This window comes from Megascapheus bottae, chromosome 32 (genome assembly GCF_031878675.1).
Source record: "Megascapheus bottae isolate mThoBot1 chromosome 32, mThoBot2.hap1, whole genome shotgun sequence".
Lineage (NCBI taxonomy): Eukaryota > Metazoa > Chordata > Mammalia > Rodentia > Geomyidae > Megascapheus > Megascapheus bottae.
In genome coordinates this window covers 9688005-9708877 of record NC_143540.1, presented here as the reverse complement: position 1 = coordinate 9708877, position 20873 = coordinate 9688005, and the positions used below count along the sequence as shown (strand labels likewise).

Genomic DNA, 20873 nt, shown 5'->3' with positions numbered 1-20873 from the left:
AAATATTTCTGCTGGGAACCTGAGATCAAGAGCAACTAAGAAAAGGCAATCATCAGTTGGGTTGGGGTGGGAGGTGGGGAGAGGGGGGGGAAGCAGAGAGAAATGCTGGGTAAATATTTTCTAGGGTCAGGGTGTACCTGGGACCACACTGTCCCAATGGGAGACCCCCTGAAGAGCTTCGCTAAGGTCCTGCCGGGCTGTTTTGTGCTTGTTCTTGTTTCCCAACAGGAGAAGCCCTAGGTGTCCTTGCCTGGCCAGGAAACACACATGCTTTTATGTTACTGGCTCAAGGTTCAGAGGATGCTTGATGTCTTTCACCTCTGGACTCTCAAGAAAAAAAAAAAAGTGGTGTGTGCTGAGCAGTAACCGGCCTCACAGCAGAGTGTGAGGAATGCACACTGGATTCAAAACAAAACAAAACACAAAAGGAAGACACCCCGTCCCCAGCAGCAAGGGTTTTGTAAGCCTATTAGGCTCTCAGAAAAACCCTGGGCTTTCGACCTGGCTGTACCATTAGGGTCATCTCTAGAGTTCTGACAAACAGCACCAAGTGGGGTGTGGCTCGTGTGAGTGAGCAGGGCGTGGTCCATGTCTATGATCCCAGCACTTGGGAGGCAAGAGGATCGGAAGTTCAAGGCCAGCTTGGAATACCAGCAAGAGCTTGTCTCAACAAAATAAAACAACAAACCCCCAATCCCACACTGCTCAAGTCCTAAAAGTGGGGAGGGGGGAAGGAACATGATAGGGCGCTCTGCGCCTGGCAGCTGAAGTTGTCATGGCATCAGGTCGAGGCCGTCCTCTCACCACTGTCCTGCCAACTCAAGTTACTGACCTTTACGGGTCTCTGATCTTTTTCTCTGCTGAACCCTGCTCCTCTGTCTTCCCTAACCGTGCTCCTTCACTACCCACTTTTGTCTGCCTTTCTCTATCTGGAAAAATTTCTTCTCTAAAACAGTCAATAAGAAAAGGTCTTTAGGGCGCTAATTTCTTCTCATGAAATCAAAGCTGCCCCCCACCTTTTGCCAAGGTGCCACATTGCCCGGGACAGTGTGGGTGGGTGTGTTTGTCCTGGGGGCTTGACCTCAGGACTCTACACTATTGCTCTATGGCTAGTGCTCTACCACTCTACCACTAGTCCACACTCCCGGCCCCCCTCTTGTGAAATAAAAGGCAGACTTAAAAGATTTACTATGTGGCCTAGTGGTAGAGTGCTCGCCTAGCATGCACGAAGCCCTCGGTTCGATTCCTTAGTACCACGTCCGCAGAAAAAGCCAGAAATGGTGCTGTGGCTCAAACGGCAGAGAGCTAGCCTTGAGAAAGCCCTAGGACAGTGCCTAGGCCCTGAGTTCAAGCTCCAGGACGGGTGTGTGATCCCACTGTGTGAACTGCAGAAAAGATAGATCTGTGAAGAACACACCAACTGCTGCTGCTCACAAAGGGCCATGAAAGTGGATTTTCAGATGATGGCCAAATTTGTCAAACGGTATACTCTTCTTTTTGTGTGTGTGCCAGTCCTGGGGCTTCAACTCAGCCTGGGCACCATCCGTGAACTTTTTTTTGCTCAAGATTTGTGCTGGTTTTGAACCACAATCCTCAGATCTCAGCCTCCTGAGTAGCTAGGATTACCAGTGTGAGCCATCATTAACCACCTCACACTACTTTTTTTTTTTTTTTTTGCTGGTCCTGGGACTTGAACTCAGGGCTTGAGCACTGTCCTTGGGCTTTCCTCCAGGCTAGCATTCTACCATTTGAGCCACAGCACTACTTCCAGCTTTTTTCTACATATATGGTACCGAGGAATCGAACCCCAGTCTTTGTGCGTGCTAGGCAAGCACTCTACCACCAGGCCAAACTCCCAGCCCCTCTTCCTTAACTTCTGAAGACAGATAATTGCTTTTAGTTATTTTACAAGGTGGAGTAAACACTAGTCAAAGTATTCAAAGGTTACACTGAATATGATTAGGGATCAAACCATTCTCTCTCTCTCTTCCTCTCTCTTTTAGGTTAATCATTTCTGGATGGTTTTCAAATAACAGATGTTTTACATGGAAGGAAAATTCCAGGCAGGTCTCTCTTGTGAGGAAGGATGCCAAAACCTCCAATACTGTATCAGTAAACAGGAACCAGCAAGACATCAAGGGAGAGCACAGGTTAAGGAGAGCACGTGGGTCGGGCCCTGGCCCCGGAGGCCCAACGAAGACAGACACTCAGAGTGTGTGAGCACCACGAGGCTGGAGCCTTGACATGATGAGGTTTGTGAAAAGGAAAGAAGCCAGCATGATTATCAGCCCCAGAGAATGGCTCTGGGTGCTGTGAGAGATGCACACATGAGATATCGGGGGGCCACACCTTTCTACTTCTAGGTTGGCTGCTAAAGGTACGATGGTGCTAGAAGGGAGAATGAACTTGGGTAGGCGTTGTCTTTCCCGTGCAGCCCACAAAGGGCATGCTGCCAGCTGCTGAATGGGCAGCCAGAGGCCACAGTCCTTTAGTCCCGAATGGAGATTATCAGGTACAGGGCAAGGCCAAGGATAAATTGATGTGCTGCGGGCCGGGAGTTTTTGTCCTAGTGGTAGAATGCTTGCAGCATGCATGAAGACCTGGTTTGATTCCTTGGTACCACATACATAGAAAAAACCTGGAAGTGGTACTGTGGCTCAAGTGGTTGAGTTCTAGCCTTGAGAAAGCCCAAGGACAGTGCTCAGGCCCTGAGTTCAAGCCCTAGGACTGGCAAAAAAAAAAACTTGATGAGCTACTTTTAGATTATGCTCATGTATTATTTCCTCAGACAAGATGAGAGTAAGCCGAAGGTGGGAGCTTTCTGAATCCTTCTATATACCCCAAAGACAATAGCCAAACAAAACAGGCAGGATGACGGGGTACTCAGAAGCCATATCTAGACCACAGTAAAATGGTTTTCCTATCCAGCAGAGAGGTCTAGCTCGTACAGCTCGTCAGAAACCTCCCAGCAGCTCATGTGCTAGGACAATCAGTTCCATTTGCCAAGACTTTAAATGATCCCCAGTCAATCAAGGCCTGCAGGGCCCTGTGTGTCAGGGCCCACACAGCCTTTTTCCTATTGCAGCCTCTCATCAAAATGACAAACTACGGGGACCAGGAGTGTGGCCTCTAGTGGTAGAGTGCTTATCTAGCATGCATGAAGACCCGGGTTCAATTCCTTAGTACCACATACATAGCAAAGCCAGAAGTGGACCAGGTGTGGTGGCTCACGCCTGTAAGCCTAGCTATTCAGGAGGCTGAGATCTGACGATCAAGGTTCAAAACCAGCCTGGGCACTAAAGACGGAGAGACTCTTATTTCCAACTAACCACTAGAAACCTGAAAGTGGCACTGTGGCTCAGGAAAGAAAGAAGAGTGCAATTTCATTTCAATGGATTCAGTAAAGGTATCTGATCAAAATCTAACACTCCTTTATATATATATATATATATATATATATATATATATATATATATATATATATTTTTTTTTTTTTTTTTTTTACCAGTTCTGTTCTTGAGCTTTCTCTACCACTTGAGCCACAGCACCACTTCTGGCTTTTTTTTTTTTTTTTTTTTTTAAAATATGTGGTACCAGGGAATTGAATCTGGGTCTTTGTGCATGCGAGGCAAGCATTCTACCACTAGGCCAAACTCCTGGCCCCTCCTTTATAATTTTTTTTTTTTTCCAGTCCTGGGCTTGCGCTCAGGGCCTGAGCACTGTCCTTGGACTTTCTCAAGGCTAGCACTCTACCACTTGAGCCTCAGCACCACTTCCGGCTTTTTGCTATGTATGTGGGTACCAAGGAATCGAACCTGGGTCTTCATGCATGCTAGGCAAGCACTTTAACCACTAGGCCAAACTCCCGGCCCCTCCTTTATAATTTTTATAAAATCTTTTTTTTAAAAAGCAAACTAGGTGGGCCGGGAGTTTGGCCTAGTGGTAGAGTGCTTGCCTAGCATGCACAAGGACCCGGGTTCGATTCCTTGGTACCACATGCATAGAAAAAAGCTGGAAGTGGTGCTGAGGCTCAAGTGGTAGAGAAAGCTCAAGAACAGAACTGGTAGAGCTCTAACCTTGAGAAAGTCCAAGGAGAGTACTCAGACCCTGAGCTAAAAGTCCAGGACTGGCAAAAAAAAAAAATAAATAAAAAGCAAACTAGGAATAGAAAAGAACTTGCTTAATGGGATAACATCAAAGACTACCATCGTTCTTAGTAAAATACTTTAAAGCACTCTCTCCCACCGCCACCAAGCTTAAGAATGAGACAAAGATAGGAATACTCGCCAGTGCTATACAGCAAGAGAAAGAACGGAGAGTCATCTCCTTTATCCAGACCCAGTTACCTGGACACCTCAGCCATCTGAAACCAAGCTGAGACCTAGAAGACTGACACTCTTGTGAAGCATTCTGGGAGGTTTGTGGGCAGCCAAAATGCCACAAGGTCTGTATCACTCCCGCAAAGACCTCATCCCTAGGCTACAGATAATGCAAACAAGCTTGTCTATTTTCCAAGCCTACTCACCACAGTAGGCATGGCAACAGAGCTTCCCATGCTAAACCAGCCTAATACAGCACAGGGCATAGAACACCCATAAAAAGCAGATATGTGAGTTCCAGTGCTTTTGCACTTACAAAGCACATATAAAGGAGGTGAGCCATGGCCTATACCTTGAGAGCTCTGGAATAGGAGGAAAAAGAAGAACAGGCTCCAGTGGCTCACGCTAGTAACTCTTAATGCTGAGGTCTGAGGATCATGGTTCGAAGCCAGCCAGGAAAAGTCTGAAACTCTGATCTCCAATTAACCACCCAAGAGCTGGCAGTGGAATTGTGGCTTATGTGGAGAGCCAGCCTTGAATGAGAAAGCTCAGGGATAGTTCCCTGAGTTCGAGTTCCAGTCCTGGTATGCATGTGCGCGCACACACAACACACACGACTACAAATAATGAGGCCTATATGCTATGTCTGGCGACAACGCTAACAAAAGACTGTCATTGCAGACGCAGAGCGGCCTTCCTTAGAAGTGGGACAGATGACTGGAGGTGGAAGTGTCTTCCACCCCGGGCACTACTGCGATGAGCAGGGATAGTGCCCAGGTTCTAATGGTTTATCTCAAATCACCTGGATCTGCAATTAAAATGTACAAAAATAGAACTAAAAGCTCTTGCAAGACATTACTGTAGACACATGTACGCATACTAGACTTGAAAGTCCAATCCCTGCCTTTAAGATTCTGAAAAGTTTGTTTTGTTGTTGCTGTTTTTAAGCATGTATTTCAAATGAATGTTCTGGAAACAAGTGAAAAGATTAGTCTGAGTTGTTTTCTCAACTGTAGAGGTACAAGATAGATCTACCTTCCCCACAGATTCAAGTGATAAGTCAAGCTGCTAAAATGCCTGCACCACCTCTGGTAAACACACTTCAGATAGATAGATCAAAGCCACATGCTCACAGCTGTTAATCTGCTTTAGATTTAGTAAAAACAAAACAGAAAAGCTCTACCTATAACAGACTAACAGATGTTATTTGCAATTTCCTAACATTCTATGATGATCAAATAAGAGTAAATGCATTCAGAATTTCATTTTTAAAAACAGAAATTAGGTTTATTTGGAATAGCTATCTTGAATGACTCTTATTCATTTTTATCTTTGGGGAATGCATGACGAGAGGCATGCCAGCTTCCCTCATATATATATATATGTCTATATATGTATATATAAAGACACTCTTCATACAAATTTCAGACTAAGACTCTTCACTGCATTCACACTGACTCTGGAGCTCTCAGCAGAGAGGTCTTCGGAAATAATAATAATAAAAAAAAAATTACTTCTTTTTTTCCCTTTCCAGTAAGAGAACTGAAAAATAAGAACTTTAGTTCTAAGTGTTAAAAGCAAAGTTTAAATATTAGAAAAATAGGAGAGTACTTCAAAACACATGCCTGAGGGGAGAGACGGCCCTGGTGGCAGGCTCCGTCTCTGGCGTGCTTCTCAGGCGTCAGTCTTCAGATTCGTATCTGGAATGGAGATGAAGAGCACAGACCTGAGGTTTTTGGTCACTGCTTTCTTAGTAGCTGTCAGCTAAGTTTTCCTGACCATGGCTAGTGATTAACCAGTCCTGCTGCAGGGTACCACTCCCTCCCTCCACTGGCTCACTGCTGTGGAGCTGGGTAAGTTGAGTTACGATGGGACTCAGCTCTGCGCTCAGCTCTCTGTTCAGCAGTAAAGAGCCAAGAAGGCTTAGTACCACTCTCAAGAGTTAAGAGGCAGTGAGGCTCCTTCTGTGAACCAAAGCCGACACTGAATTCACTTTCTGGCCAAGCGCTAGTGCCTCACGCCTGGAATCCTAGCAACTCAGGAGGCTGATATCTGTGGACTGAGCTTTGACGCCAATCCAGGCAGGAAAGTCCATGAGACTCTAATCTCCAATGAGTTAACAACAACAACAAAAAGACAGGTGGAGCTGTGGCTCAAGAGGTAGAATACTAACCCGGAGTAAAAAAGCTCAATGACAGCAAAGTTCAAGTCCTAGTACTGGCATGCATGCATGCATACACACACACATAAAAAAAAAAAACAAAAAAAACCTAAAACTTTCCTTCCCTGTAACTACGATAAAGGAAAAGGGCTGGATGAATTTCTAGGCAAAACCACTGATGACAAAGCTAACCCTGATTGGTAGATGACACTGAGTGGGCGGGCACCATACAGGACAAGTGTCTGGAGTGGCCTGGCCTGCTGCTGCTTCCATGTCTTTCCTGCTGAGTTACTCCACTGCAAGAAGCCCAGCACAGTGAGATGACTCTAGCCCATGGTGGGCTGTGCAGTGAGGCCAGGCTGAGGGCCCCTGCATCCCTCCCACAGAAGCCCCTGAGCTAAGGGAAGGCCACCTGCCCAGGAGCTTGCCCTTTGGATGCAGGTGGGGTGAGGGCAGGGGGGCAGCGGCTTCCTTACTTTGCCAGTCGCTTCCTCAGGTCTTTGATCTGGTCGTTCTTCTTGGTAAGAATCTCTTTCATGTTTCGATAGGCTGCCGTTTGTTGAAATTTCTTCTCTAATTCCTGTGCAGGAAAAAAAAGCCAGCTATTACTACAGATGGTTAAGGAGAGAATAATCAATGTGAGCTTAGGGCTTGAATACTGGGTCTGGCATCTACCACTCTGAGCCACAGCGCCACTTCCAGTTTTTTTCTGGGGGTTCATTGGAGATAAGAGTCTCACAGACTTTCGTGCCCAGGCTGGCTTTGAACCTCGATCATCAGATCTCAGCCTACTGAGTAGCTAGCAGGAGAGGCGAGAGCCACCACACCCAGCATAAAAAGTATCAGTCTCAGGTTAGGAGTGTGGCCTAGTGCTAGAGTGCTTACCTAGCATGTACAATGCCCTGGGTTCGATTCCTCAATACCACAAACACAGAAAAAGCCGGAAGTGGTGCTGTGGCTGTGGCTCAAGTGGTAGAGCTCTAGCCTTGAGAAAGCCCAAGGACAGTGCTCAGGCCCTGAGTTCAAGCTCCAGAACTGGCCAAAAAAAAAAAATCTGAATATTTAAAAATATTATTTCTAATGAGAAGCCAATAACATTGTAATACTTTCACATAACACGTCACAGACATGAGAAAACTGCATGAAATCCTACTAAGCTAATATATATATATATATATTGCATGTGCGTACACACGTGTACACACACACACACACACACACACACACACACACACGTGTGATACTATAGTTATTCGTCCTCACTCAGTGGTTAATCTACCAACAGTGCCTGTAGTAAACCAACTTTCAGGTAAAATAAGCACAATCTTTTTCTAAATCCCAAAGCAGTAATACTGTTTTAGGAAGGAAAATTTATATATATTTGTAATTTAGAGGTTGAATTCAGAGCCTCCAGCCTGCTAGGCAGGTGTTCTACTACTTGAGCCACAATCCCAATCTTTTTCACTTTAGTTGTTTTATGGATAGTCTCAAATTTTTGTCTAGAACTATCCTGGGGCAGGAACTTACAAAGGAATTTCTGAAATTAAATTTTAGCACCCTACAGTAAATAGATGAGGAAGAAGAATAAAGATATTCCTTTCTGTACATACACTGTTAAGGTAATAAAACAGAGTGATAGATAAGCACAATAATAGATACATAAAATTTACTTCTCATCCCTAGGAGTTTAATTCTCAAAGTGAAAAATTTAGCTCTTTTCATAGTTCATATAAGACACACAAAAAAATGTCTAGACAAAAAAGAAAAGCAATATGCTTCCCTCCCACCTGTGACCAGCTGAGGAGGACGGAGCAGAAGAGCACAGGCACAGGGGAGAGAGGCAGGGCAGGGATGCGATGCAGGGGTGCTGCAGTATGGAGGTGCAGGGTGGGGTGCAGGACAGAGGCCCCCCACAAGGAGCAGCTCCCTAGGACAGGGCCGCAGATGGCGAGCCAGCCTCTTACCCACAATTCATGACCAAGGACAGAAGCTCGCTGGTGCCCAGAGAGGCATCATTCCCAGAAGCCTAAGAACCGCCCCTCCCCCCCAGCACGCCCTCCATCACCTGAGTCCCTCGGGACTGAGGGCAGCAGCTAGGGGGACCCCAACACACATGGCTGGTCCTCAGGCCTCACCTTCTCCGCCATGCTCAGCTGCTCCTGCACCCGGAGGAGGTCATGCTTGGCAGTGGCCAGGTTCTCCTCCAGGGACTTCTGGTTTTCTGTCTTGTCACTGAGGGTCTTCTGGAACTCACTCTTTAAAGCTGCCACTGTGTTTTCCAAGTCACTCAGGTCTTGGGACTTTGTGAGGTCCTGTGAAAAAGAATCATCATGACTTCCTGTCGGGATCTTGAATGTTGTTTGACAACGGCTCTGTGGGTGCATGCAGCCAGGCTGGACAGCGTCACCAGTAGGCCCGGGTAAGGGCAGCCCAAGGGGTCCTGACTTGCACAGAGCAAATACTCAGCAGTCACTGACTTCTAAACTTTTCCAGGAAATGGGACTTCTGAGCTGCTTGCGTTCCAGTCCTCAAGGAATGGAGCAGAGGTGTCAACATTTGCACACCAGAGTTGGGATCGAAATGTGGTTTCCATTTTTTTTTTTTTTTTGCCAGTCCTGAGTCTTGAACTCAGGGCCTGAGCACTGTTCTTGGACTTTCTCAAGGCTAGAGCTCTACCACTTGAGCCACAGCACCACTTCTGGCTTTTTCTATGTATGTGGTACCAAGGAATTGAACCCAGGTCTTTGTGCATGCTAGATAAGCACTCTACCACTAGGCCAAACTCTCTGCCTGAGATTGTTTTTTACAGAAATGAGTGATGGTCTTCCCCTCACCTTTCCCCTTTCCCAGGCCAATGCGCCCCAATAAAGGATAGGAAACAGGGTAGAGGGATGGGGTAAGATAAAAAGTGAGTTGGATTTAATTGTCAACTTATGATTTCTTTCCACTTAGAAGAGGTGAAATAGCTGAAACTTCAATTCACCTGCTTATCTCCTTGGTCAAGTTTTAAGTCTTGCAGTGCCTTTTCTAGATTTGACTTCTCATCCAGTGCATTCATAGCCTGCAACCAAGTTTAAAGAGAGCACACTTGTACTTAATACTGAAGCGATGCCTTTGCTAATTTTGTAAAAGGAGTTCTCAGTTACCTGTATTTCAATGGTTTGCAGCCTTGATTTCAATCTCTCATTCTCTTCCTGAAGTCGCGAAATTTCCTTTGTGAGAAAATTCAAGTTTCATTATTGTAATCCAGAATACAACACTTGAAATTATTTTATTTCAGAATTTACTTATAATTACAACAAATGCTCAAAAGAAAATAAAAAACACACCACATACGCTGGTCAGTGGCACTGTCCTTGGGTTTTCTCAAGGCTAGCACTCTGCCACTAGAGCCACAGCACCACTTCCAGCTTTTTCTGTGTACGGGGTACTGAGGAATTGAACCCCGGGTCTTCATGCATGCTAGGCAAGCACTCTACCATTAGGCCAAACTCCCAGCCTCGTGGATTCTGATAATTTTTCTAAACTTAAAGAATCCCCCATTATCATTACAGATCACAAATTCAAATGCACATCAATAAACATGGTCCAAAAACTCAGTCTTCATGGTGTCATGGAAAGAGGTTAAGAAGGCAAGCACGCCCTCTTCTGGTCTGCTGGGCAGCTCACGTCAAACTCTGCTGCAGACTTAACCACCTTCTTCTATCCATGCCTATCTGAGTAGGAGGAATTAGAACTTTAAAAGAATAATGTGAGGCTGGGAAGGTGTCTTGGTGGTAGAGTGCTTGCCTAGCATGTATGAAGCCCTGGCTTCGATTCCTCAGTACCGAATACAAAGAAAAAGCCACAAATAGCATGATGGCTCAAGTGGTAGAGTGCTGGCCTTAGGCAAGAAGAAGCTCAGGCAGAGTGCGCAGGCCCCGAGGTCATCAAGCCCTAGGACTGGCAAAAACAAAAGGAAAAATGATCACCTTACCTTGTTGAGGAGTTCTGTTGTCCCGCCTTCATTGAGTGGAACAAGTTTTGGCTTCGTGATGTCTATGATGGGCTGAAAGGAGATGAACCCAAGTTGTGGTCACCTGAGTGAATCATGTGTAATCATCACGCATGTGCACATTTAAAGTGGAATAGGACACGAGGACACGCCCAGCCCCGGTACCCATGTTCCCACAGCTTTTAAATACAAATGGAGGAGGAGGAGGACGAGGGAAGAAGGAAGGAAGAGACAGAGAGGAAGCAACAGAGATCAAACTTGCAATACTGCTGAGGATTTAGGCTTATATTATAGATGAACAGTAATTTCAAGTGGATATTCTGACCATTTTGTAGAAGGTATTAAAAATAAGAATCTATGCCCTCTGACCCAGAATCTTCTTACCCAGAAATATGCCCCAAAGGAAACAACAAAGTATTTCTTCTCTCTCCTCCTCCTCCCCCTCCTTCGACATCCTAGGATTTGAACCCTTGTGCCTGGGTGCTGTCCCTGAGCTGCTTTTGCACAAGGCTAGTACTGTACCACCTATGCCATTTCTAGCTTTTTTTTTTTTTTGAGTAGTAGACTGGTGAGAAGAGGCTCATAGCTTTTATTGCCTGGGCTGGCTTCAAATTGCCATCCTCAGATCTCAGCCTTCTGAATAGCTAGGATTATAAGTGTGAGCCATTGGCACACGCTCATCAGGAAGCATTTCCACGTGTGTGTGTGTTCAACTTAGCAGTGTTCAAGGTCTTGACAACGGAGATGGTTTATAGTGCACCTATGAAATGAAAAGCTAAGTGGTCATCATACAGAAAGAGACAAGTTATATTACTGCTTCCATGTGACCTTGGATAACCTGCTCAAGGTCATGAAGCTGGGGAACAACAGAGCTAAGATTTAAATTGGGTCTGCCTCCCTCCGAAGCCTGTGCTGTGCATCAGCTGAGTTTTATTGCTGGGGTTGAGAATGGACTACAGGGGGAGGAAGAGAAAGAAAGGAGGAGAGATAATAGACAAAATAGTTTTTTTTGGAAGTGGTGCTGTGGCTCAAGAGGTAGAGCATACTAGCCTTGAGCTGAAGAGCTCAGGACAATGGCCAGGCCCAGAGTTTAAGCCCCATGACTGATCAAAAAAAAAAAAAAAAGTTTTTAACAGTTACTTCCAAACATCTTTTGCCTCAGAAATCTCACAGGCAGTTCTGTGAGTTCTACTCTCAACTTGAAAGTTCTCAGCTGCCCTCCAAATGTCTAAGGACCTTGAACATTTTAAATACTGGCTATTAAGAAGAGAGATGGGTCGGGTGTGGTGGCTCACACCTGTAATCCTAGCTACTCAAGAGGCTGAGATCTGAGGATCAAGGTTCAAAGCCAGCCCAGGCACAAAAGGACCTGAGACTCATCTCCAATTAACCTCTAGAAAACGGGAAGTGGGGCTTGGCTCAAGGGTAGGGCAGTAGCCTTGAGTTGAAGAGCACAGGAACAGCACACAGGCCAAGGTCAAGCCCCATGAACCACACACACACACACAAAAAAAAGAAAAAAAAAAAAGAAAAGAAGAAGAGAGATGGGCTGAGGGGACCGAAAATTACCTTTTTATTTGAAGATGTAAATTCTGCTTTCTCAAATTCTGCGACTTGTTCTAATAATTCTCTTGAGGATAAAAGCAAACAAACAAGAATATTCACTTTAATATATTTAAGTGGAACAAAAGTAATACAAATTACTGGAACCAAACTATCACAGACTAAAGACCACAAATTAGACCACACTTCCCCTCCCCCACCCCAGTCCTGGCGCTTGAACTCAGGGCTTGGGCACTGTCCTTGGGCTTTCTCAAGACTAGCACTCTACCACTTGAGCCACAGCACCACTTCCAGCTTTTTCCATACTCCTGGCTCCTTAGACCAAACTTTACAATATCAAAAGTAAGTAACAGGGCCAGGTGCCTGTAATCCTAACTGCTCAGGAGGCTGAGATCTGAGGATCACAGTTCAAAGCCAGCCTCGGTAGAAAACGCTCAAGTGGCAGAGCTCTAGCCTTGAGCAAAAGTGTTCAAGGATAGTGCCCAGGGCCTGAGATCAAGCCCCGGGACTGGCAAAAGAAAGGAAAGAAAGAGAGAGAGAGAGAAATTCATGTCTCCAATTAACCACTCAAAAACCAGAAGTAGTGCTATGGCTCAAGTGGTAGAGTATTAGCCTTAAGCACAAAGAGGCTCAAGGACAGCAACCAGGCCCTGAGTTCAAGCCACACAACTGACAACAACAAAAAAAGTAAGAGTTTCCCGGCACAGTGGCTCACGCCTAGCTACTCAGGAGGCTGAGATCTGAGGTTCGTGGTTCAAAGTCAAAGCCAGCTTAGGCACTGAAGTCCATGAGACTCTTATCTCCAATTAACCACTAGAAAACTGGAAGTGGGGGCTGGGAGTTTGGCCTAGTGGTTAAAGTGCTTGCCTAGCATGCACAAAGACCCGGGTTCAATTCCTCGGTACCACATACAAAAAAGCCGGAAGTGGTGCTGAGGCTCAAGTGGTAGAGCTCTAGCCTTTAGAAAGTCCAAGGACAGTGCTCAGACCCTGAGCTCAAGCCCAGGACTGGCAAACAAAAACAAAAACAAAAACAAAAACTGGAAGTGGCACTGTTGCTCAGGTGGTAGAGTGCTAGTCTTGAGCTGACGGGCTCAGGGATGGTGCCCAGGCCCAGAGTTCAGGTCCCACAAGCAACAACAAAAAAAAAGTAAGAATTACAAGTGGTTGAGGAGCAAATGGGTTCATTAGATGTGAGTCCATTAAATTTGAATCAGTCTTAGCACTTTGTGTTGTGTAACTGGGGTCAAACCCAGTTACTCAGGGCTTCAAGCTTGGTGAGTAGGCAGTATACCAAACCACTTGAGCCACTCTGCCAGCCCTTTTTTACACTGGAGATATCTATCTGTATATCTATAGATATCGATATATATTTTTTTTCCTCCCCAGTCCCGGAGCTTGAACTCAGGGCCTAGACACTGATCTTGGATACTTTTTGCTCAGGGCTAGTGCTCTGCCACTTGAGTCACAGTGTCACTTCCAGCTTTTTCTGTATTATGTGGTACCTAGAAATCGAACCCAGGAATTCATGCATGCTAGGCAAGCACTCTACCACTAGGCTATGCTTCTGGCCCTGTTGTGGATTTTTCTTCACTCAGGATTGAACTCAGGGACTGAGTGCTACTGTCCTGTAGCTTTTTCTCTCAAGGATGGCATTCTACTACCATTAAATCAACACCTTCCCTTCTAGTTTTTTGCTGGTTAATTGGGTAAAGAATCTCCTGGACTTTCCTGCTCAGCCTCTTGAGCAGCCAGGATTACAGCTCATAGCCCACAGGCTCATAGCCCAGACAATAGGCCTTTTCTTACAGGCAGTTCTAACTTTGCTTTTACTATTGTTTTTATTTTTTATTTTTTTATTTTTTGCCAGTCCTGGGCTTGAGCTCAGGGTCTGAGCACTGTCCTTGGACTTTCTCAAGGCTAGAGCTCTACCACTTGAACCTCAGCACCACTTCCGGCTTTTTTCTATATATGTGGTACCAAGGAATCGAACCCGGGTCTTCATGCATGCTAGGCAAGCACTTTAACCACTAGGCCAAACTCCCGGCCCTTACTATTGTTTTTAAAATTAAATGTGTTCCCCAATAGTTGCGCTCATAGTTTGTATTTTAAAGATAAAAATATGATTTGTAAATGAAATAACTTAGAAATAAGCTTGTAGTGCTATGTGTCTGAACTGATGGCACTTATTGTATAGGAATTAATTGTTTACCTGTTACATATTACATAGTCTTTATTTCTTAGCTGATTATAAAGACTGACTATAATACTGTTCATGGTAATAAGAGCTGCTATAAGGAATCAATGGCGCTTGAATGCAACTTCCTATGTCTTAGAGGCTTTTTAAAAGTATGTTGAAACTGGGCTGGGATGTAGCTCAGTGGCAAAGCGCTTGCCTAGGAAGTGCAACGTCCTGGGTTCGATCCCCAGTGCCAAAAAAGAAAAGACAAAAAAAAAAAATACAGTTAAAAAAAAAACAACCAACAAAAAGTATGTTGAAACTGGCCGCTGGTAACTCCTATCTACTTAAAAGGCTGAAATCTAAGATCTCAGCTTGAAGCCAGCCCAGATAAGAAAGTCTGAGACACTTATTTCCAAATAACTAAAAAAGCAAAACAAACAAAAAAACGCCAGAAGTGAAGTTGCGGCTCAAGTGACCGAGCATTAGCTTTGAGCGGGGAAAAAAAAAAAAGCTAAGTGACGGATCCAGACCCTGAGTTCAAGACCAGGACACAGGGACCAACAGACACACACACACGCACACACACACACACACACACACATTGAATGGTGCCTAAAGGACCTCTCAGTGATCTGAATACCTTGTGTCATGCACTAGCGCGCACGCGCGCGCGCTCTCTCTCTCTCTCTCTCTCTCTCTCTCTCTCTCTCTCTCTCTCTCGTTTTGGTCAGTCATGAGCTGACTTGAACTCTGGGGCCCGGGCACTGTCCCTGAGCCTGAGCTCTTCAGCTCAACGTTACCGTGCTACCACTTGAACCACAGCCCCACTCAGGTTCCAGGGTAGTTACTTGGAGATAAGAGTCTCGTGGACTTCTGTGCCTGGGCTGGCTTTGAACCTTGGTCCTCAGATCTCAGCCTCCTGAGTAACTAGGATTACAGGCGTGAGCCACCAGTGCCTGGCTATGCACTAACTCTTAAGATTATGATTGGGGGGCTGGGAATGTGACCCTGTGGTAGAGTGCTTGCCTAGCATACATGAAGCTCTGGGTTCGATTTCCAATGTACCACATAAAACAGAAAAAGCCAGAAGTGGTACTATGACTCAAATGAGTGCTGGCCTTGAGCAGAGAGAGGTTCAGGGATACAGCCCAAAGCTCAGAGTTCAAGCCTCAGGACACACACACACATACAAAGATAAAAACCAAAATTAAATAAATAAATGGGACCTTTCTTGTCTCCACTGCGGGTACAGACTCTCTTACCTGTTTTCTAGCTCGGAGATGTCTGTCTGGAGCTTGAGATACCACTTCTCAGCCTGCGCAAACAGCTGCCGCAGCAGCAGCACGTTGGTGTGGGCAGTGTTGATAAGCTCAGACTCCACCTCGCTGTGGACCACAATCTGCAGCCCGTTCAGGATTTCCAAGACTTCGTCCACGGTGAAGGTTTCTTCCACCAGCCTGGGGAAACCAAGTGGAACCCCAACTTCTACAGGGAAAGCTGCCTTTTTTTTTTTTTTTTGCCAGTCCTGGGCTTGAGCTCAGGGCCTGGGCACTGTCCTTGGACTTTCTCAAGGCTAGAGCTCTACCACTTGAGCCTCAGCACCACTTCCGGCTTTTTTCTATGTATGTGGTACCGAGGAATCGAACCCGGGTCTTCATGCATGCTAGGCAAGCACCTTAACCACTAGGCCAAACTCCCGGCCCATGGAAAGTTGCCTTTTATCCCAATTCTACCCCCCGTTCCTGACCTCGAGAAGATGAAGGGATTACAGGCAAAAAGTTCTCCAAGAACGGTCTGCTTTGTCAATAAAGCAGATGGGAAAGAAATTAAGGTCAACGTTCATCTTTATTAAACGGACTAAATTGCAACACATTCTTCAAACGCGCATGTTGAGAAACATTCCCCTATAGTTAAAGAATGTTTAAATTTTTACCTATTTTCTTCATTTTTCAGGAAGAATTTTTAGATGAATCTCCTAAATTTGTCTGTCACATTTAATAACTTTTAAGTCACCATGAAACAGTTTCACCTTTTTGTTCCCCCTATTATTTCTGTGGCATTTTACTAGTTATCTGAATGATGCATATGTTGGTAAAGACCTGTGAGAGATAAACACTAAACAGTGTTCAAAACACACCTCTCCTACACACAAAAAAGACCACCGTCAACAACAACAGCATTGTAAATCTACTTGTAGTTGGGTGATGTGACTCACACCTCTAATCCCAGCCCTTAGATCATCATCTTAGAAATGGATTGTTACAACTTCTGACCTGACATCTCCGTTCTGGCTACCAGAAAGGATCCACGTTCTTATTTGGTTTCCTAAAACTTCCCTGAAACCTGGGAGCTGATGGCAAATGTAATCTTAGTTACTCAGAAGGCAGAGTGCAAGCTGAGGATCACAGTTTTGAAACCAGCCAGAGCAGAAAAGTTCATATACCTCTCTCTCTCCTCTCTCTCTTTCCCTTCCCCCCCCCCCTCTCTCTCTCTCTCTCTCTCTCTCTCTCTCTCTCTCTCTCTCTCTCTCTCTCTCTCTCTCTTTTTTCCAGTCATGGCTGAGGATCACAGTTTTGAAACCAGCCAGGGCAGGAAAGTTCATATACTCCTCTCTCTCTCTCTCTCTTTTTCCCAGTCCTGGGTTTGAGCTCAGGGCCGAGCACTGTTCTTGGACTTTCTCAAGGCTAGAGCTCTACCACTTGAGCCTTAGCACCACTTCTGGCTTTTTTGTATGTATGTGGTACTGAGGAATTGAACCCGGGCCTTTGTACATGCTAGGCAAACACTCTACCACTAGGCCAAACTCCCAGCCCCTCTTCTCTCTTATGAACTACCAAAAAGCAAGAAATGGAGCTGTGTCTCAAGTGGTCTTAGAACGCAAGAATAGCTCAAAAGAAGCTTAAGGACAGGACAGTGCCTCGGCCCTGAAGTCAAGCCCTAAGACCAGCACCAAGAAAGAGAGAAAGAGAGAGAGAGAAAGAAAGAAAGAAAGAAAGAAAGAAAGAATTAATTCACTAATACCTGCTCTCCTTGAGGTCTTGGAAGCAGGAATCTACAGTTTTGAGTCTCAAGCCTCTCTTTGAACGTGCAAAACGCATATAATTGATAACTTCATTTTGATGGTGTTCATTTACACCCAACTCTGCCTGAAAAAGAAAAGTAATTTGTTAGTCATGAAAAACTGACTAAAAAATATCAGGAACAGGCCAGGAGTTTGGCCTAGTGGTTAAAGTGCTTGCCTAGCATGCACGAAGATTCCTCGGTACCACATACATAGCAAAAAAAAGTCGAAAGGGGTGCAGATATATATATATCTGGAACAACTAAGTGGCAGTGGCTCATGTCTTCAATCCTAGCTACTCATGAGGCTGAGACCTAAGGATTCCAGTTTGAAGTCACCCTGGGCAGGGAAGTCTATAAAACCCTATCTCAACTTAAGCCCACCAAAAGCCAGAATTACTCTGTAGAGGTCAATTAAGTTTGGGTTATGGAGTCACTTAATTCAGAAGCTTCTTTGTTGATCTTTTGTTGGATTGACTTGTCCTTTGGTGAGTTTATTTTACATGCTTGGAAGCAAACCCGTGATCACACTCATGCAAAGCTTAAGCTGTATCACTGAGCTTCAAATCTCAGCCCAACGGTCTTTTTTTTTTTTTTTTTTTTTAAAAAAGAAATGCCATAAATGGGGGAACTTGAGTTTTGTAAGATGAAGAAGCTGGGTACCGATGGCTCACTCCTGTAATCCTAACTACTCAGGAGGCTGAGATCTGAAGATCACCGTTCAAAGCCAGCCCACACATAAAAGTCTGTGAGACTCTCATTCCAGTGAATCACCAGAAAACCAGAAGAGGCGCTGTGGCCACTGCCATGAGGTCTCCATGTTTGGGTCCTGTGTTCTGTCTCCTGGCTGTTCTCTCATCCGCATGGCGTCCCATTGGAGCTAAACTGGCTTATTGGTATTATATCTGTTGTTTCTGTCATCTCTGGTCTGTTTCCTGTTCCCTGAATGTGTTTTCTGGTTGCTGGCATTTGAGACACAAGGTCACCATGCAGTCACTGGTCTTTTTTTTTTTTTTCTTTTCCCCAATCCTGGTTTGAACTCAGGGCCTGAGCGGTGTCCTTGGGCTTTTTCAAGACGAGTGCATTACACTTGAGACCCAGCACCACTTCCAGTTTTTTTTTTTCTATGTATGTGGTACCAAGGAATCGAACCCGGGGCAGGACCCGCAATGGTCTGGGGAGGGCCGTGTGCGCAGGCGCCGGTGGAGAGGCGAAGGCGGCCCGGGGTGCGCATGCGCCAACGACGTCCTCCTCTCCCCCCCCCCCCCCACGCCGACGCGGCCGTCGCCTCCTCACCCGCCGCACGCCGCCAGGCTCGGCCGGCGCGAGGGTCGTCGGGTCTCGCAGGGATCCGGGCCGAGGTGTCCCCGGAGCTTCCGCGGCCCGGCTCGGCGTCTCTTCCTCGGACCCAGGCCCGCCATCACTCACCCACCGGCCATGGCGTGAGGGGGGGACCTTGAGGAGACGACGCCAACGGCCCTGGCTGTACTCACCATGGCGGCGGCGAGGAGGCCGGAGCCGAAGCCAGCGCCGGCGAGAGCGACCAGGTTCGGAGTTTGCCAACCGTCTTGAAGTGATTGAACCTCACGTTGGTCGGGACCGAAAATGGTCGAAGGGAATGGGAGGTTGTTGAGAAGCCTCCGGTTGCTAATGGGAACGGAGGCACGAGGACCCACCTCTTCCCCCCCCCCACCCCCGCGCCCTTTTACGGACGCTGATTGGTCCGTGCGCATCACGCGGCAAGGAAGCGTCTGGGATCCGGGCTAGTTCCGCGTGCCCATTGGCCCGCGTTCCCCCGGATGTCCCGCCTCTCGGCGCCACGTTGACCGTGCGGCCTGGCCGCCGTTGCCCTTAGTAACGGAGGAGGCGGGGCCGCCTGACATTTCCCCAGTGCGCACGCGCGCTTCGGGGGGGGGCGTGGCCCAGCTTCTGGGGTTCCTTAACCGCCTAGGGCTTCCTCTTGGGCTGTGTGATCTTTTGAGGACGAATTTCAGAGTATTGCTTCTTTTTTTAAATACAATTTTATTTTTTTTATTAAAGAATTTATTCACATTGATTTTTACATCATATTTCAGATGATTTTTTACATCATATTTCAGATGATTTTTACATCACATTTCAAATGACGGTGTTTCGCAAACAAGGATTCAAGAAGGGAATCTGAATATACAACCACTGGCACTTAGATTTTAGAACATCATTAAAATTAGGCTGCGGGTTTGTATGTCATAGATGCATATTAATCCATGTAATAAAATATCACGTCTCTAGAGTCATAAATGTCTAGTTCTTTTTAAGATGCTGCACAGACGGGTTGTTGTTTTCTACCGTGGTTGCTGTTAAGTAGCTGTGCAAAGGGGATTCCATTCCCTAAATCAGGCTTGCTGGGTCAATATCACTCTTCTTCCATTGTTCTCCCCTATTTTCCCTCCCCTCCCTCCCCTCAAGTTACATAGTTCACTGAGAAGGAGCTTTAGACTTAACCGCCTCAATAATCCTAAGGTGGGGGCCCCATACACCCTTATTTTTCTCGCCACTTCGACATGTCTGAGACAGGTTTGACCAGTAAGCAGTCCGGCCTCTAGACAGCTTCAGCCATCCCTTTACTCTCTTCTCCACTTTTTTTTTTTTTCTCTTACAAATGCTGGCAAAAGTCTCTTAATTTAGTACCCCCTTTGCTTTTTACAATAACTGCAAAAACACGAGTTGGCTGAAAACATAGGGAATTTTTTTAAAAAAAAATGCTGGAATCATCAGAGAAGCTTGTTTGACAAATAACTTCTCCAGCCTCTCCCCCCCCCCCTCCTCTGGATCTCTGATTCATGAAGTCTAATTTGAATACTTAGAATCTGCAAATGTTACCTGGTCCAACCAGGAATCATCAAACCACGGTTGTAAGACATATGGGTCCTAGAAAAGTTGTTGGGGGAAGACATTATTTCAAAGACCAGAGACTCCATTTGAGTGAGTTTAGACTATTTGTGGGGGCTTATTTAGCCGGCTGGGAAAACAAACAGGTGATTAGTTAGCTAACAGGTAAGGCCAGTTTATTAGGCTGATGTGAGTCTGGGAGATTTAAAACAAGAGAGGACATTTAGTGTTAGCTGTCCATGGACAGAAAAGTTAATTGCAATTTTTTTTATTATTAAGGTGATATACAGAGGGGTTGCCATTTCCCAAGTCAGGTAATGAGTACGTTTCTTTTTGAACAGTGTCACCCATTCCTTTGTGCTCTCCCAGTTTTTCCCTCATGTCCCTTCACAGTAAATATTAATTTTAAGTGTTCAGAGACACTGAGGTATTGCCTGTCTTTGGGTTCCTTCCCTCAGAATATCCTCCTTTAGTCTTCATTTTTCCCCCCTTTTTTCTGGGGGGGGGGTGGTCATGGAGCTTGAACTCTGGACCTGGGCACTGGCCCCGAGGTGTTTCTCCCCGCTTCAAGGCTTTGAGCCCTGCACCACTTCAGGTTTTCTGGTGATTCATTGGAGATAAGTCTCCTGGATTTTGCTGCCATGGATGGCTTTGAACCCCCATCCTCAGATCTCAGCCCTGAGTAGCTAGGATTACAGATGTGAACCACTAGCCATATTGTGTG

General features: G+C 45.8%; 1 protein-coding gene and 1 long non-coding RNA gene across 3 annotated transcripts; one reads left to right on the top strand and one right to left on the bottom strand.

Moving 5' to 3' along the window:
- Positions 1–5587: 5587 nt before the first annotated feature.
- Positions 5588–18937, bottom strand: Lztfl1 (leucine zipper transcription factor like 1). 2 transcript variants are annotated; one of them, XM_090323212.1, is made up of 10 exons: positions 18772–18937; positions 17240–17360; positions 15481–15675; positions 12044–12104; positions 10457–10528; positions 9627–9692; positions 9464–9541; positions 8616–8792; positions 6957–7060; positions 5588–6019 (listed from the first exon to the last, which is right to left on the bottom strand). In XM_090323212.1, exons 2-10 carry the CDS (start codon positions 17314–17316, stop codon positions 6001–6003), a joined length of 849 nt encoding a protein of 282 aa, XP_090179338.1. In that variant the 5' UTR covers positions 17317–17360; positions 18772–18937; the 3' UTR covers positions 5588–6000. The 2 variants fall into 2 exon arrangements, with proteins under 2 accessions (XP_090179338.1, XP_090179337.1); XM_090323211.1 differs by having other exon boundaries at positions 17240–17364; positions 18772–18936.
- Positions 18574–19558, top strand: LOC150043285 (uncharacterized). The gene is made up of 2 exons (XR_016533453.1): positions 18574–18825; positions 19378–19558. It is a non-coding gene; the product is annotated as an uncharacterized LOC150043285 (long non-coding RNA).
- Positions 19559–20873: the final 1315 nt, after the last annotated feature.

Excerpts from the sequence above, each read along its gene's own strand:
- Lztfl1 (XM_090323211.1), bottom strand. Across the intron at positions 9,542-9,626 it reads TGCAAACCATTGAAATACAG|GCTATGAATGCACTGGATGA; the intron begins GTAACTGAGAAC and ends ACTTGGTTGCAG. Across the intron at positions 8,793-9,463 it reads TTGACCAAGGAGATAAGCAG|GACCTCACAAAGTCCCAAGA; the intron begins GTGAATTGAAGT and ends TCTTTTTCACAG.